Here is a 16,598-nt window from a genome sequence, read left to right as displayed (position 1 = left end):
TAGGCTCTTTTTTTGGTCATAGTTTTCTGGAAGTCCAATAATCCGCAGATTATCTCTCCTAGATCTATTTTCCAGGTCTATAGATTTTCCCAGTAAGTATTTGACGTTGTTCTCCAGCTTCTCATTTTTTTTTGTTTTGTTTGACTGATTCTTGGGTTCTCTGTGAATCATTCATTTCTATTTGTTCCATCCTGACTTTTAAGGAGTTATTTTCTTCTTTCACAGTTTTTAGTTCTTTTTGTAAATGCCCAATTTCGTTTTTAAATGAATTATTTTGCTCTATTGAATTTTTTTCCATTTCCCTAATTTTTTTTTTTTGAGAATTATTTTCTTTTTCCAATTCAGAAATTCTATTTTCTTGAGACTTTTTTATCTTTTCCAATTCAGAAATCCTACTTTCCTGTGTTTTTTTAACCTTTTCTAATTCACTAATTTTGTTTCCCTGCATCTCCTGTGAATTCTTTATTTTTTCCAACTCCAATTTCAGGACGTTGTTATTCTCTATCATAACTTCTCTTTCCTTGCCCCATTTTTCTTCAATCTCCCTCAATTTCTTAAGAGCTTCTTCTAGGAGAGAGTTATGTGATGGGGGGCAGGAATCGTTCCCCTTTAGGTTGTTATCTTCTGAATCTTTGCTGTTAACTTCCTCGGGGTTGGATACCCGCTCTTTCTCTGTATAGAAGGAATCTATAGTTTTTCTAGCTTTTTTGCTCATACTTAAAAAATGTTTTGGGGTCTGTCCCTGGGGTAGGAAATTATTTACTTCTTTACCAGCTTCCTCCCAGACCGGATGGATGCAGCGGCCCCTGCGCCCGCGCTAAGAGAGAGCTCTGGGAGAGAGTTCCCCACCCCCTCCCTGGAAGTGCCTCAGAGGTGATTAGCACTGCTGTGCTTTGAGGGCGTAGAATAGTGAAGACAGCAAGAAGCTCAGCCTATGTGTCCGGGTGGGGAGTGGATGTCTGCAGCAGGTGACGTGAGAAGCCCCTGCGCTCAAACTGGAAGTGTCTGCCAGAAACCGCGGCCCCTAGTTCAAAGGTTCCACTTCTCTGGGACTTCCTGGAGCTGAGTTCCACTCCCTCCAGCTAAGCTAGGCAGTGTGTGTTGCCTTGGGCCGTATCCACCCACTTGTCAGTCTCTTAACTATTCTCAGGAGGTAGCTGAGGCCACACCCCCTGGTGCTGAGTCTGCCCCAGGGTGGGGGGGGGGGAAATCTAATCTGAGTTTTAAAATATTTTGGCTTTCTCTTCTGAACTGCTAAATAATTAGCAGAGAAGAGCTAACAGCCTGTGCCAGATTCCTTCACCTCAGTGGCTTCTCTGATCCCAGAGCCCCTCCCAGCGCAATGGGCGCAGTGTGCCCCTACCCCACCGTCTGTGCTGGTCTTTCTTATTCCTCCCCTGAGAACTGACCTTTCCTGTTGAAACTCCAGATTCTCTTCAGCTGGTAAGTCGTGCTTCCAGTCCTTGTGGTATCTATCAGTCCTGAGCTAATTTTGAGACTTAATTTATCTAATTGGTTGTGAGGGAGTGAGGACGTTCACTGAGTCGTGTGTTTCTTCTCCGCCATCTTGGCTCCGCCCCCCAAAAGTAAAATAATTTAAAAACACTTTCCCACTTCAATGGAAACATATAATAATTTATAAACACATCTTTAAATATAATGAACAAAATACTGATTTTTCTAATGAACTGAGAACCTCATTTCATCTGGACCCCCAATTCATCCTAGCATAAAACCCTAAATTCTCAGAATGAAAAAAATGACTAAAATCTGAAGTGAGACTTTGATAGTTTTATTGCTAAGCTCCCTTACTCATCTGGGTAGGGCCATATGCCCTGCTTTGTAATTCTTTTACTAGAATTAGCAAGGATCTTTGTCGCCAAAATATTCCTCTTTACATCTAGGCAAAATTAATAATTTTTTCCCCCACAACTGGCAAAGGACAATGCCAGCTAGAAATTGTTTATATATTGAGTTTCCTCTTCCATTGATAAGGAGTTACAGGAAAGAAGAATACTTCTCTGAAGCTAGGAACCAAAATGTGTGACACTCTACTGAGAGAGTGTTACAATTAGAGAGCATACAATTTTTCTCATCAAGAAAGGATAGAGTGTTCCCTTTCCCCAAACAGGCATAATCATGCCATATTCTCCAGGAACCTTTTCTGTGTCCAAGCTCCCTTTCCTATTTTATTTTAAACTTTCCTCCACACCTAGATTTATCCTTCATTTTTGTCCTTCTTCTTTCTCTCTCTCTCCACTTAAAAATTTACACTTCATTCTCCATAAACAGACATATTCCTCTCTTCTTCCCCCAAGGATAAAATTCAGAAATGCATTTGGTAATACATTTATGTGGGTTTATTTTATTTCATTCAAATTGAGAATATATAGATCAATGTTTGTGTATTTGAGAAGACACTAAGCCAAATTCCTTTAGGTACTTCTTGCTACTCATTAAGAGCTGGTAAATTGCCCATTGTTATGCTTTCATATTTAGTTTTAATTAGGTTCCAAAAGCCTAAAACTGTCCTGAAAAATATAGAACTAAATCATGAAAGAGAAAAGGGTTTTCTTGTGGGTTCTCTGAGCATCCTGAAAATGCCTGGAGTCATCCTATCTCACTATGAGAGTTGATGAAAATTCCTAGAGAAATGGATAACGAGAAACATTCATCCTTATCCCTCAGTTCCTTCAGAACTTATAGACTGGTCCAGGTTCTCAGTCTATACGACCTTAACATGGTTGACATGGTATAAAGATTCTAGAATGATCACAGCCAGTTGCCAGAGGCTATGTTTTGCATCACTACTTCAAGCCACTAGATAGTGGTGATTAGGTACTAGCAGTCAAGAATTAGCTTATACACAAGTCCTAATTAGCCACACACTAAGCCTATATGTGTACACTTGAACTTTCATATGTATTCTTAGGCACCAGTGAAGTAAAGCAAGTAATCTAGAACTACAGAGGTAAAAACCTTCATTTCTGAGATGAGAAACACAAGGCAAATAGAAGGATGTTTATCAAGTTACAGAAGCAATAAACATCATAGGCAAGATCTGAATCCACATTTTCTTATTCCAGTCAGTGCTTTTTAATTTTTTTATCATTATTTTTTTTATTGGGCAGGCTATTTCCCTAAATAATTCCTCATAGATATTATTTATTTCAACACCTCGTTTTACAGTTGGAGAAACTCAGATCTAGAAACACAAAGCAACTTGCTCAAAATCACTCAGGTAAGTAAGGTATAGAACTGGGATTCTAGTGCTCTCCTTACAATAATAACCTGCTTCCATAGTCCTAAAATTGTAGGTCAGAATTTTACCTGGTAGTTTAAGTTGACATAGAGATAGAGAACTGCCTCCAGAGACAGGAAAACGATTGATTTTGGATATGTTTGGGCTGTGTAAGTCATCTAAATTAAATTCTTAGTGCTCCAGTATTGAGATTTATCAATTTGCATTATAGAGGTAGTTTCCTCTTTGGAAATTCCCTTAATAAGATTATAGGTCCGGTTCAAATTAAAAAAAAAACAAAAAACTCTCTAATTTGTAGAAATTTTTCTTTTACATTGAGCCAAAAGATATCTTCCTTTAAAGTCTATGCACTGTGTGTGTGTGTGTGTGTGTGTGTGTGTGTGTGTGTGTGTGTGTGTTGTTTGTTTCAATTATATCCAACTTTTTCTGAGAAGATAATAAAAAGAGGAAAAACAACCCTCTGCAAAGAAAGATATCCTTTTATCGTCTGGCAGAGTTGAAGGCATTAAGGCAACTAGGTACTTTTGGTTTATGGGGAAATTCCCCTCAGATTTCTGTGATACATTAGGAACAGAGATTCAACTAAAGGGTGTCTTGTTATAAAGAATAAGAACTGAGGATATAGGTGCAACAGTTTGGGAGCACAATCACAATGATGATTACAAAGCAGAGTTATGAAAACTAGAAAAATTAAAGTGTATCTACTATGAGGCAGACTAGAGACATCAGCCTACAATTCTGAATCTCTTTATTACATAAAAGAACTTGATATTCATCTACTCAGATGTTTTACTTTTTGTGAATAAATACTAGGCTGAACAATTTGAAAATCACTATAGAAGTAACAGGGAAAATTTGAAGCTCTTTGATTTCTTTCTGCAACGCAATTGCTACATAGTCTGTGAAAGACAGCATGGGATGGAAAGTGTCTGATATTGTTTACTTTATTATTTTATTATGTTATTTATTATATACTTTGCCTATTCACTTCTAAACTCTCTTCTAAAACTGTACTAGAGTTTTACATGATGTGTTTTTGAATAACTTAATGAAATATAAAAATATCAAGTTTCATTTGCAATAGACTTCATTGAAATATAAAAAATTATATAGAATAAATAGAAATAGATGTTAAGCAATATTTTCAAAAGTAAATAATTATGTTAATAATTTATTTATTTTAAAAGTCTACAGACAGGTTTGTACTAGTCAAATATATTGTTTTTGTGGAAGGAAGAGATTTATTAAGTAAACATCAGTAGGTTAAAACTATATGCAGTCATCTATGGAGAGTTCCCTTCTTTGTGCGATCCCTCACTAATAATTATCTCTCTTTTATTCATCACTTACCTGCTCTAGCGTTTAGTTAATAGTTACTTAAAATTTTGTCCTGAATTCTTATTGATTTCCAAATCCAAGATTATCAAATAATTCAAAGAATAGATACTTATCAAATAAGTCAGGCTAAAGGTACTTAATATGAGTATTTCAACTCCAAGACAATAGGAACTGTAATGTTTAGGGAATGAAAATAATTTCTTAATTATATTACTTGATATTACCAGCATGAAATATAGAAGGGATATTTGAATAATTCTAATGATAATTGGAATAAATCTGTCTTACCAAAACTGTGAAGTAGAATAAGAAAAGTTGTGAAGTAGATCACTAGAAGGAAGGATTATATGTTTTAGTCCATAAATACCTTTTAAATTCTTATAAGATCAAGAACTCTACTGGCAAATTACATCATAAACCATTTAGAAATGTATAGATAACATGGACACTTTTAATTTTGAATTTTTTAGCAACTTGTCTTCAATGTCGGTGCCTTACATAATGAACCAATTCCTAGAACTTAAATTCTAAAATCTCATCCATATGAAAAATATTTCCCTATCCTTTCAAAAATTTATTTTAATTATCTATATCTACATATTATTCTAATGCATCAGAAAGATTAAAGAGATATATAGTATAATGTTCATCTCAAAGAGTTTACTATATAATGTTGGAGTAAAAATTATTCAAAAATATAATCAAATTAGAAATACAATGAATTCATTTGAGGACTATAAAACATAATGAAATCGAATGAGAGAAAAAGAACTAACTATTTAGGTCGAAGGAGGTTTTCATAAGCGTTTACAATTTATTTTGAATCTTAAAGATGGACTAATTATCAAAAGAAAGAAATAATGGGGTCAAGGAGAAGGATATTACAAGGAAAGGGAACAATCTGACCACAGAAATGGGAAAAACTTGGGATGTATCTGAAAGCTGATTAATTAATAGTTTATTTAAAATCTAGAGTATACAGATTGATATGAGATCAGGCTGGAAAGTAAAGGGGGAAAAAAAAGAAGGAAAGATTAGGGTGAGAAAGGTACAAAGTTGAATTACTTCTGATAGACCTGAAACTTTTAAAAGATGCCCATGTAATATGTGAAAACAAAGTGGCTATAAGAATAAATAAGGTGGCCTGGAAGCAGATAGAAAAGGAAAGGAGACATATGTAGCATACTTTTAAGAGTTAAAGCCCTATTTATCCAGAATATAAACAGAAGTGATTTAGGACAACTAGGTTCTCTACTGGGATAAAGCGTTTGAAATAAAATGCAATAGCTTTTTAAAAAAGAACTAGGTGCTATTATATATATATAAAGGAAGAATATAAAGGACTTTGAATTAAATTCCCATTTACCTTGAGCACATCTCCTTCATGGAGCTGAAAGCTTCGGGCTCTAAGATGAATTCCCTTTCCAGCTTCAGTTTCAATTTTATAAATGCACTCATGGTTGTTGTCATAGTTCGATGGAAAATTTGGAGACAGTAATGTTCCTTCATTTCCAGTAACACTTGCTCCACATTCAGCTAAAGAAAATGGGACATTAAAAACGAATTCAAAGAAAGAATTAGCCATTTTGATACATAATAAAATAACTATTCCAAATTTATGGCCACCCTCTACTGTATCGCTGCATTTCTAAATTAATAAACCCATTACCGCACTATGGATCATCAAAGCTCTGGTGACTATAATACTAGTTAAAATATTAATTTAAACTCAGATAATCTCCTAGAGTCTTATAATTTCCAAGCTTTGGTCTCTCTTTATCACTTCCTTTGCCTGATTCCTAGAAGGCATCATGGTGTAAATAAAAGAAAGACTATTGGAAAGAAACATCAGTTCCAGAATTAGTTCTGAAACTATGTGTTGACCCTAGCTAAATCACTTTATCACTTTTTGTCCTAGATTCCTTTTCTATAAAACATGGGATTTGGACTAAATGATCTTTAAGTAGTTTTATACCTCTGATATTCTAAAAGTCTCCTGAAAAGAAAAGTTTTTTTTTTTTTTTTTTTTTTTATGTTTTTTGCCATGTTCTGGCCCTGATATCAGATAAACTACTTAATTTCTAACTGTAAAATATTACAGCATAGCATTTATTTACATTATATTTTAGAGACTGAATAGCAATAAGTGCTTTGCTCTCTTGTTTCTCCATGAGAACAGAGGAATATTTAAATAGCTCTCAGGATCTATTAGTTAAAGAGAAAATAGCTCCACAATTTCATTTGCAACCTTAGAAAGTCACTCCTCTATTTAGACATTAGTTTCTCCATTTATTAATAGTTAGGTTAGGCTAAGTTATATCACTTTGAATTTGTTCTATATTTCTCTGATCAAGTAGTAGTAAATCTGCAGTAATTTGAGCCTGAGTTCCAGTTATCTTAACACTTTAGTAAGTTAATTAACCTTTTCAGGTCTCAGTTTCTTCATAACTAAAATGAAGAGGTTGGATAAAATGATCTTGAAGATCTCTTCTATTTCTAAACAATGTGATACTTCTTCCTTCTATATATGCCCCCCCCCTCCCACTACTATTTGTTTTTTGACCAAAAATAAAAGTAGGAAGTTTTACTCAAAATGCCATCAAGATAAGTCATCATGATGGAATTATGAGCATAGAGAAAAGTTGCCCTAAGAAATGAGGTATCATAACATCATTTTTAAAATGATAAATGTGAGACTGAGAGAAAAAGGTTTGGTTTTTGTTTACTCAGGAAAACACAATTCCTTGTAGAAACATACACATATATACGTACTCATATATGCTTATACACATATAAATACATCTATTCAGGCACACATATACCTGTGAAGTGTGTGTGTGTGTGTGTGCGTGTGTGTGTGTGTGTGCATGAACCAGATTTGAACTGGTTTGAGGAAATTTCATGTGAAGAAGTACTCTCTGCCAATCTTTATAATTTAGAGTCTTAAAGTTGCTTGAAAAACAAAGAAGTTAATTGATTTGCCCAGGATTACAAAGCCAATATATTTTAAAACTAGGGCTTGAATTAAGAGCTTTCTGACACTGAAGTGGACTCTTTCTGCACTTATGACATCTATATCTATTTATCTATATCTATATCTATATCTATGTCTATGTATATATCACAGGGCCTTAATAAATGGTTGCTGCCTTAAACTTCCTGTGTGGAGAACAGGATCACTGGGGAAGCTTAATAATTAAGTTAATTTATAGTTCTTTTCAGCTAAGTAGTACATTCTTGAATTTTGAGATAATTTTCAACTAGTAGTATCCAAAGGAAAAGCTATCCTATTGAAATAATTTAACCTTCCACTGTATTTTCACTGCCAAAATATGCTCTATAATCTGATTTTATTTGTTACTTATTAATTAGAAACAAAGGTAGATTTTATTTAAATAAAGATGGTCCAGCAGACCACAAGATACATAAAACAAAGGCCGAGAAGTCTTGCCAACCCTGATCCTAGTTACAAATGACAGCATTGTTCTCACACAGTATGTCAAGGATTTTATATTATATACAAAACGGTTCTACTAAATGTGCACAGAATAAGAATACTATCTGGAACAATATTTTTGAACATAACAGACAATACTTTGAATTTTATTATAATTATTCTATATTGTTATTTTGATTTCTTATAGTGTTTTTCAAGAATGTGTTTGAGCAATATAAAGCTAGAGAAATAAGTAATGTGTTTTGCAAAAATGATGAGTTTCTTGTCTGTTTAGGTAATGATACATTATAAATGGACCTTGTGGGATCTGATTTCTTCTTCTTTTTTTTTTTTTCTTAAGCAACTGTGTTTTTTCTTTAAAACTTCTAATAAATGAAAGCAAAACTTGAATCTAAAAGGATACAAAGGTTTATCCCCTTAGGCTATGCAGCAAGAATGAATAAGGGGAATCTATGAATTGATTAAAAGTTTATAAAGTTAAGGGAAAATATTTTTAAAGGGAATATAATTAATCTTAATTTAAATTGAACATAGAGCAAAATGAGGTATCATAACTTAGTTTTTAAAATGATAAATTTGAGACAGAGAGAGAAAGATTTTTTGTTTTACTCAGGAAAACACTCCCTTGATAGAGCATAAGCTGCTTAAAGGACAGGCACATTCCCTGGCACATATTAGGTGTTCAATAAATACTTGTTGAATGAATCCTCATTTTTTTTATTGATTAAATCCTCTAGGATTAGAGGATTAGTGCTAGATGAAGAAGTTTTAGGTAATTTTTAGTGCCATTCCCTTATTTAAGTAGAAATTCTGGTCTAGAGCACTCAGAGGCTGACTCAAGGTCACAGAGAAGATGAACATCAGAGCAATGACTCAAAACCTATTCCTCTCTTGTTAATTCTTATTTCCTTTCTGCCAACATTATTTACAGAGTTTCTATCATCTTAATTTAGGAAACTCATGTTTACACATCACTTTAAAGTTTATAGTATGCCTTCTTCACAATAATCTAATAAAGGCAGGACTCATCATTAAACCTATTTTACAAAAGAGGGAATAATCTTAGAGATGTCAAGTGACTTGTTTCAATAGTGTCACACTTGAATTAGAACTATATTCCCCAACTCTTGGCTAGTTTTTTTTTTTTCCTCTACACAAACAACCCATGATTTACTTGCCTTATTAAATATATCACCATCCTAATATTTCTTGACTTCTCCTTTTCTGTCTTTTTCCAATAGCATTTTTTTTTATATCAGTGCTCCTTATATTTACTTCTTCTAAGAAGTCTTCTATTGTTATAAAATATTTTCTAACTTCTACAAAAATTGCTTATTTATCTATCCATCAATCTTAATACCTATCCATCCGAACATATTTTCAAAAGCCTTAAATCATTGAGCTGTTTTTTTTATATACAAATTACTTATTAGTATAACATAGATTGTAAAACGCCAGGGAAAGAAATGTGTCTTCTTTTCTGCCCTGTGTGATACCAAGTATATACTATGAATAATTAATAATAATAGCATCCTTGTAACAGTTGGGCTGTTTTTTTTTTTTTTTAACAAAGCATTCTTACAGTGCCTTTTCTTTACAACAAGATCTCTTAAATAAAACTATAGAATATACTTGTTTATATTAGAAACATAGGTCAGCAGGATAAGTATTTATAAAAGCTCAAGGGCAAAGAAATAAAAATATTTTACATATTTTTAAAAGTCTATTTGACTTCTAATATCACTTTGAGTTCTTAACCTATGATCTTATGTTCATTCGATTCTAGAATGTTTAAATATCAAAAGATATCAGTACCTTTCAATCAGATCATAGTTACCAAAATAATACTTCTAAAGAAGTATAGATATAGATGAAATAGATATCTACCAAGTAAATGGAAATTCATCCATAATAAAAACAGACAACTCAGAATTTGTTATTTTTAATAAGTACTAAATTACTATGGGAAGGATAATGTAGCTACTATGATTTACTGTATAGCTCAAATGGAAGAAGTTAGGATGCTTCAAATACACAGATTAGCAGAACAAACATATTCTATTACTGGAATCATCCAGAAATAAATATGAGTTCTGTAGTACTTTGTCCTTGTACCATAACTATAGTAGGGTCACTTTTAGGTGCCATATTATAGGAAAGATGATAAATTAACCAGGAGAGTGATGGAAGGGAAAAATGCATCACATAAAACTCAATTAAAGAAATTGGATCTATTTAGCCTAGAATTTAAACTTATATATAACATAATAATTATATTCAGTTACTTGAAGAGGTATGTCATTAGTGAGATATTGCATTTATTTTACTTGACTGTGGAGGGAAGATCTAGGAGCACCAGATAAGATAGGCTTGATTAAGCTATAGTGAAGGTAGATTGGCCTCTGGTAAGGCAAGTCCTTGGAACAAGGACAAAGGTTCCTTACTTGGTTGCAGATAAAGAAAGTACATGGAAACTTGGGGAAAGCTAGTTTTTAGTCCTGCACAGCTAGGAGACTTGTAATGCATGATAACATCTTTTTTATTGGCCTCGGAACCAGAAGTACTAACATCTCAGAGATTGCAAAATTAAATCTTAGTGCATATAGGAGTCAGGAGTTAAAATTTGATTCTGATTAAAGTTAATACTGAAAGTCATACAGGAGAACATTGGCTACCCTGTCTCTCATTCAGAAAAAAGCACAGTGGATATAATTCAGGGCTTTCAGTCAGGAAGATTTTGAATTCAAATCCATCAACATCCACTCACTAACTGTATGATCCTAGGCAAGTCATTTAATATTGGTATGCCTTCACTATAAAATTAGGATAATAATAGCACAGAATTGTTGTGAAGAACACATGAGCTAATATTTATAAAGAATATGGCCCTAGAACATGGTAAGTGCCTAATAAATACATATTCTCTGTTCTTTCTGTTCTACTATCTCTCAGTAGTAACAACTGTAAGCACATGATCATCTCTATTTCTGTGGTCAATTTTTTATCTTCTAAGGCTAATGTATCTTCTGATATGGCATTATTCAGGACCTATCTTTGTGAAACTGGGAATTCTTTTTTCTTTTGATGAGGCAATTAGAATTAAGTAACTAGCCTAGGGTCACATAACTAGGAAGTGTTAATTGTCTGAGGTCAAATTTGAACTCAGGTCCTCCCGACTTCAGGGCTGGTACTCTACCATGCAACCTAGCTGACCCTGAAACTGGGAATTCTAAGATACAGAGATATTATCAGATGCAGTTGGAACTAAATAGTAGAAGCAACAGTAGATATTAGGATGGAAATAGTTGATAGCAATGTAAGTCATTGTATGTGGATGTTGAATAACAATCACTTGAAGCAGGCAGCAACTGCAGGAAGCATAATGGAAAGAAGTGCCAACTATGAATTCATGAAAAGTACTGTTTTTAGAGCTCCAAAAATGAGCTGCACTTAAGAAGACTTCCTGCAGATAGAAAAGACCTTCCAAGCATGGGAAGTATTCTTTTGCCACAGGTGTATTCTATGATGAGTGCCACATAATCTTTTTTTTTTTTTTTTAAATTTAAAGTTTGTGCCCATCCTCCCCACAGATATTGTGTGTATTTGTGTAAGAGAGTACTTCAGGTTTTGGAGGGAATGTTTTATAATAATACTACTTACTTTGTAGTTAAAAGCTAATCAGTTCTTGATGACTTAATTGTTCACGGTTAGCACACCAGTAGGGACTCTAAGCAGCAGTACTACAAATTATGATTCTCAGGGTTACTTCAGAAGTAGTCAGTTGCCTTCTGAGGACCCCAGTCTGTGAGGATAAGTGCTGAGTTGGGCAAGTAGCCACAGATAGGGTGTTATATAAAGAAAAACTTTCTGATATAGCTTTCCAAAAGTAGAATGGGATAACTTGGCAGTGAGCTAAAATTATTCCCTTCACTAGTAAGTCTGAAAGTGAATAAAAGATGATTGCAGAATTTTGCAGTAGGTATATACCAAAATACCAATAAGCTCAGATATGAATTGTGCTGGATAGTCTGTGAAATCATTTAAATCCTGAAATTCCAAGATTTGTGATGATCATTCAAGATTCATTCTTTCATTAGCTACTGAATACCTAATATAAGCCAGGGACTATAAATCCAAAGAGCATAAAGTCCTCAAAAAGGACTTTTTTTTTTTTTACTTAAAATACAATTATTTTAAGTATTCAAGATCCAATAAGTTGAACTTCATTTCATGAAATAATTTTGTACCAAAATAATATCATTGTACTTGTCAGGAAATAAATACTTGCTTTTGGAATTAGAGAAAATACTTAAGAAAATCATAGTACACAAAATGTTAGAATGTGAAGGGACTAAAAACATTATTAATAGTGATTTAACCCCTCTGCATTACTCATGAAGAAACTGGACCTCAAGAAATTAAATGATTTACGTATAAAGTAACAGTGGATCAGGATTTTCTATATAGAATTTTCTTTTTCTTTTATACCCTCTAAATATGCAGATAAAATAAATGGAAATAAACTTAAATCAAATTAAGAGTTGAGAAAAATGTGATCTTGGATGGACAAGTTAACTCAGCTTCTCTGGACATGTTGCTTTCTTTGTAATATGTAGAGTTGAACTTAATAACTTCTAAGGTCCCTTCTAATTTTAAAAAGTCCAACTGCAATCTATCATTTATCATTTGAAATATTTCAAGTTTTGTGATGTTTCAAGTTCTAGAAATAACTGCTCTATTATGTACTTTTAAAGTAACAAATTTAATATGTTTTAAAATAATCAAATGTTCTGTACTAAAGAGTATACTTTACTTTTAATAAGATATCAAAATCAAATTACCATCAAAAGTTCAGTCATAAAGCCTAACTAATTAAATTGAAATAGGAACAAAACAATGGAAACAATCCATTTTCTAGACTATCCAAGTATCTGAAAGCATAGTTCTGTAAAACTAAAATCATAAAATTTAAAAATATTACATTTAGAAAGGCCATCATGCAGAATGTATTACTTAATCATAAAATACTCCCTTTTTTTACTTTGAAACAATAGCTACAGTATAAAATGTGTTCATATTATAAGTATTAACAGTTTCATTAATGTTTGTACACTTTTTAGCAACTCATTTGGCAGAATTCCATATGTTAGTAGATAGTCTTCATGAATTGTTATGGCCAAAAATACTAATAATGTGGAAATGGCTTTCTTCATACTCATGTGATCTGGTCCTTGGCAAAAGACAGAGTTTATTGCCAGAATTGTATTAAAGCCTCTCTCATTTGGTAGGATTGCTTTGTTTGTACTGCTCTGAAAGAAACCCAAGAACCCCAATCAGATCCAGCCCACAGAGGCATCTGATAAGGAGAGGATTAAAGAAAAGTCCCAAACTATCCCAAATTGCTTATAAATCACAAGATTGATTCAGTTTCAATTGCCAAGAGATGATTTGTAACTATCCCATGTATTAGGAGAACTTCTTAAGTGAATGGGACAAGTAAAAGTCTGAAGCTATAACTTTGAATATTTTCTGAAATTATTAGCAATTTGTTAAATCCTTATAAAATTTGAGATACAAAAAGGAACCATAGAATTATGGTAGCCTTTCACTAATTTAAATAAATTTAAATTGGTCTTCCTTTAAAAACCAACTAGAAAAAAAAACTTGAAAAATAATGAGAGAATTTTTGATAATTCAAAAAGAACCAGGAAAAGCACTTTGAAAACAATTGTATAGGCAAAAGATGAAATAAATTAGAAAATCTTGTTTCTAATGCACTGCCTCTAGAATATTTTTGAATATTATAGGGGGGAGACTAAATCTTATTTTTACATATAAAGTTATTAGATTTGGAGTCAGTAGAAACCCAAGAGATTAACTAATCTATTTTCCTCATTTTAAAGATAAGGAAAGTGAAATATAAAGTAAAGAAACTTGTTGAAGTTCACCTAAGTAATAGATAGTAGAACTTGGGATTTGAACTGAGCTCCTTTGGCTTTAAAGACAGTACTTTTTCTTCTACACTATAATGCACAAAGAAGAAATTCTCTAAATTAGAAAATATGGCTGTTTTTAATTAATGAATATATTTATTCATTTAATACTATCTTAGTTTTGAAATAATTATAATTGAGGGTACACTGTAATTATTGAGGTTTATTCAATGGTAAACAGAGAGGCATATGGTCTGCATGAGTAAACTGTAACACATCATCAACCAAGAATTAAGTGATAGAAGTAGAATAAATTATGTCATTAGAGAAATGTGTGATTCAATAAGTGATCCAGATACTATTAACAGCAAAAGATAACCAGTAGTTAGCTTATATACTCAACCAGTATCTGTATAATGTTCAGAGAATTATAGAACAGTCTTGAGCTTGTTACTATTCCTTTGTCTCACAGCATCTTATAGTTTGAGTAATTATTAAGGAAAAGAGACAGAATGTGATGCAGAGTGCTGGACTGATCTTAGACTTATCCTCTCTAAGCTGAATATCTGCACTCAATAAAAGCAGTGACCCAAAAATTACTACTAGAAAAATTAATGTCAAGAGATTTGACAGCTTCTCTGAGAGGGAACAATTGCTAACTTGGAGGGTAAGTTGAACCAACACACAGTTTGCAACAATGGAACAGAAAAGGAATGAGCAGCTTTCAGAGATTTGGTATATAGCACTGCATATCTGGCTCAGAACACACAAACATCAAGACTGATTTGATGAAAATGATGGGGAAATTCAGAAGCTGCTAAATGAAAAAAATCAAGAACTCCACATGATTTGTTAGCAAAAATAGTTCAACCATCTCTAAGAAGACATCATTTAATTACATTAAAAATAAAGTATAAGCAAAGCTTAGAGAGATGCAAAATTCTTGGTTCAATAAGAAGGCAGATCAAATTTAGGTTTGTGGATAGTAACAATCCAAAGCACTTATATGATTTCTTGAAAGCTATTTATGGGCCAAAGACATATGTATGATACATCTCAATTTCTCAGTGCTGATGGAGCCACATTCATTAGTGATAAGGAGATGATCCTAGAGAGATGGGCTGAACACTTCCATAGTATTCTCAACAGACCATTATCAATCAATACTGAAGTTATTGACTATTTACCTCAAGTTGAAGTCAATTCCTCCCTAGTTGAAGTTCCAACTAAAGAAGAGATTTTGAATGATATTAGGCATGTGGCAAAACACCTAGTGCTGATTCTGTTCCAGCTGAGATTATAAAGTGGGAGGTCCATTGCTCATACAAAAGCTGACTGAAATTTTCCAGATTATATAGCAAGCAGGAGTTCAAGGATGCCTGCATTGTCCATCTCTATAAAGGTAGAGAGAATAAATTCTGTGACTATCACAGAGATGTCTCTCTTTTTGTCATTGGTGGCAAGATTGTAGCCAGAGTCGTCCTTAATCAGCTAATCCTATTCCTGGAAGAAGGTCATCTACCTGAGAGGTGGTGTGGCTTGAGAAGGGGCTGAGCTATAATCATATAGTGTTTGCTGCCTGACAACTCCAGGAAAAATAAGAGTGTAGATCTGACCAAAGCCTTTAATACTGTCAGTCATGAGTATGGAGAAATATCTCAAAATTTGGTTTCCCAGAGAAATTCATCAATAGAGTATGCCAATTTCAAGATGACATGCTTAACTAGGTTCTGGACAATGGGCAATGCTCTCGAGTTTTTAAACAAGCTGTATTCTGGCTCTCATGCTTTTTAGAATTATATTTTAAGTCATGTTGTCAAATGCCTCAATGAGGACAAACAAGGCATCTAAATCAACCATTAAACTGATGGCAAATTCTTTAATTTGAATAGACTATAAGCCAATGAATTAAAGGGAGTATCAGTGCATGATTTTTTCCTTGCAGATCATTGTGCATTCAATTCAGCCCCTGAAACTGAGATGCAACAAGTTATGGACCAATTCTCTGCTAATTATACTAATTTTGACCTTACAACTAACACCAAGAGAACCCAGGTATTTCATTAGCCAGCACCATATGTACCACTATCAATTATAGAAAATGGTGAAGTTTTGAATGCTGTGGATAAGTTCACTATACTTTCCAGGGACATATACAATGATAATGAGGTTTACACATACATTACCAAAGCTAGCTAGCTCAGTGTTTGGGAGATTCCAAAGAAAAATGTGGGAGAGAAGGGGTATTAGACTAATTATCAAACTAAAGATCTACTGAGCTGTTGTACTAATTTTATTATTGTGAGTCTGTGAAACCTAGGCAGTATACTAGCACCATGCAAGGAATTGAATTGCTTCCATTTTAATTGTCTTAGGAAGATTCTGAAAATCACCTGGCAGGATAAGATTCCATACATTGAGGTCCTTTCTTAAACTAAACTAACAAGCATTCAAACTCTACTGCACAGAGTGGAACTCTGTTAAGTTGGCCAAACTGTTTGAATGTCAGATGTCAGCTTGCCAAAAAGACTGTTTAATGGAGAACTCACATAGCATAAATGCTCACAAGGTGGTCATAAAAAGTGATACAAGGATACTCTCTAGATCT

General features: G+C 33.3%; 1 protein-coding gene across 1 annotated transcript in view; it reads right to left on the bottom strand.

Moving 5' to 3' along the window:
* Positions 1 to 16,598, bottom strand: part of CSMD1 (CUB and Sushi multiple domains 1) — a 2,669,009-nt gene that overhangs the window by 525,661 nt on the left and 2,126,750 nt on the right. Inside the window, 1 exon segment of the mRNA XM_074287957.1 lies at positions 5,967 to 6,136. Coding sequence (XP_074144058.1) covers positions 5,967 to 6,136 — 170 coding nt within the window.

This window comes from Sminthopsis crassicaudata, chromosome 2 (assembly GCF_048593235.1).
Source record: "Sminthopsis crassicaudata isolate SCR6 chromosome 2, ASM4859323v1, whole genome shotgun sequence".
NCBI lineage: Eukaryota > Metazoa > Chordata > Mammalia > Dasyuromorphia > Dasyuridae > Sminthopsis > Sminthopsis crassicaudata.
Note: the sequence above shows the minus strand (reverse complement) of the source record. Positions and strands in the feature narration are given on the sequence as shown.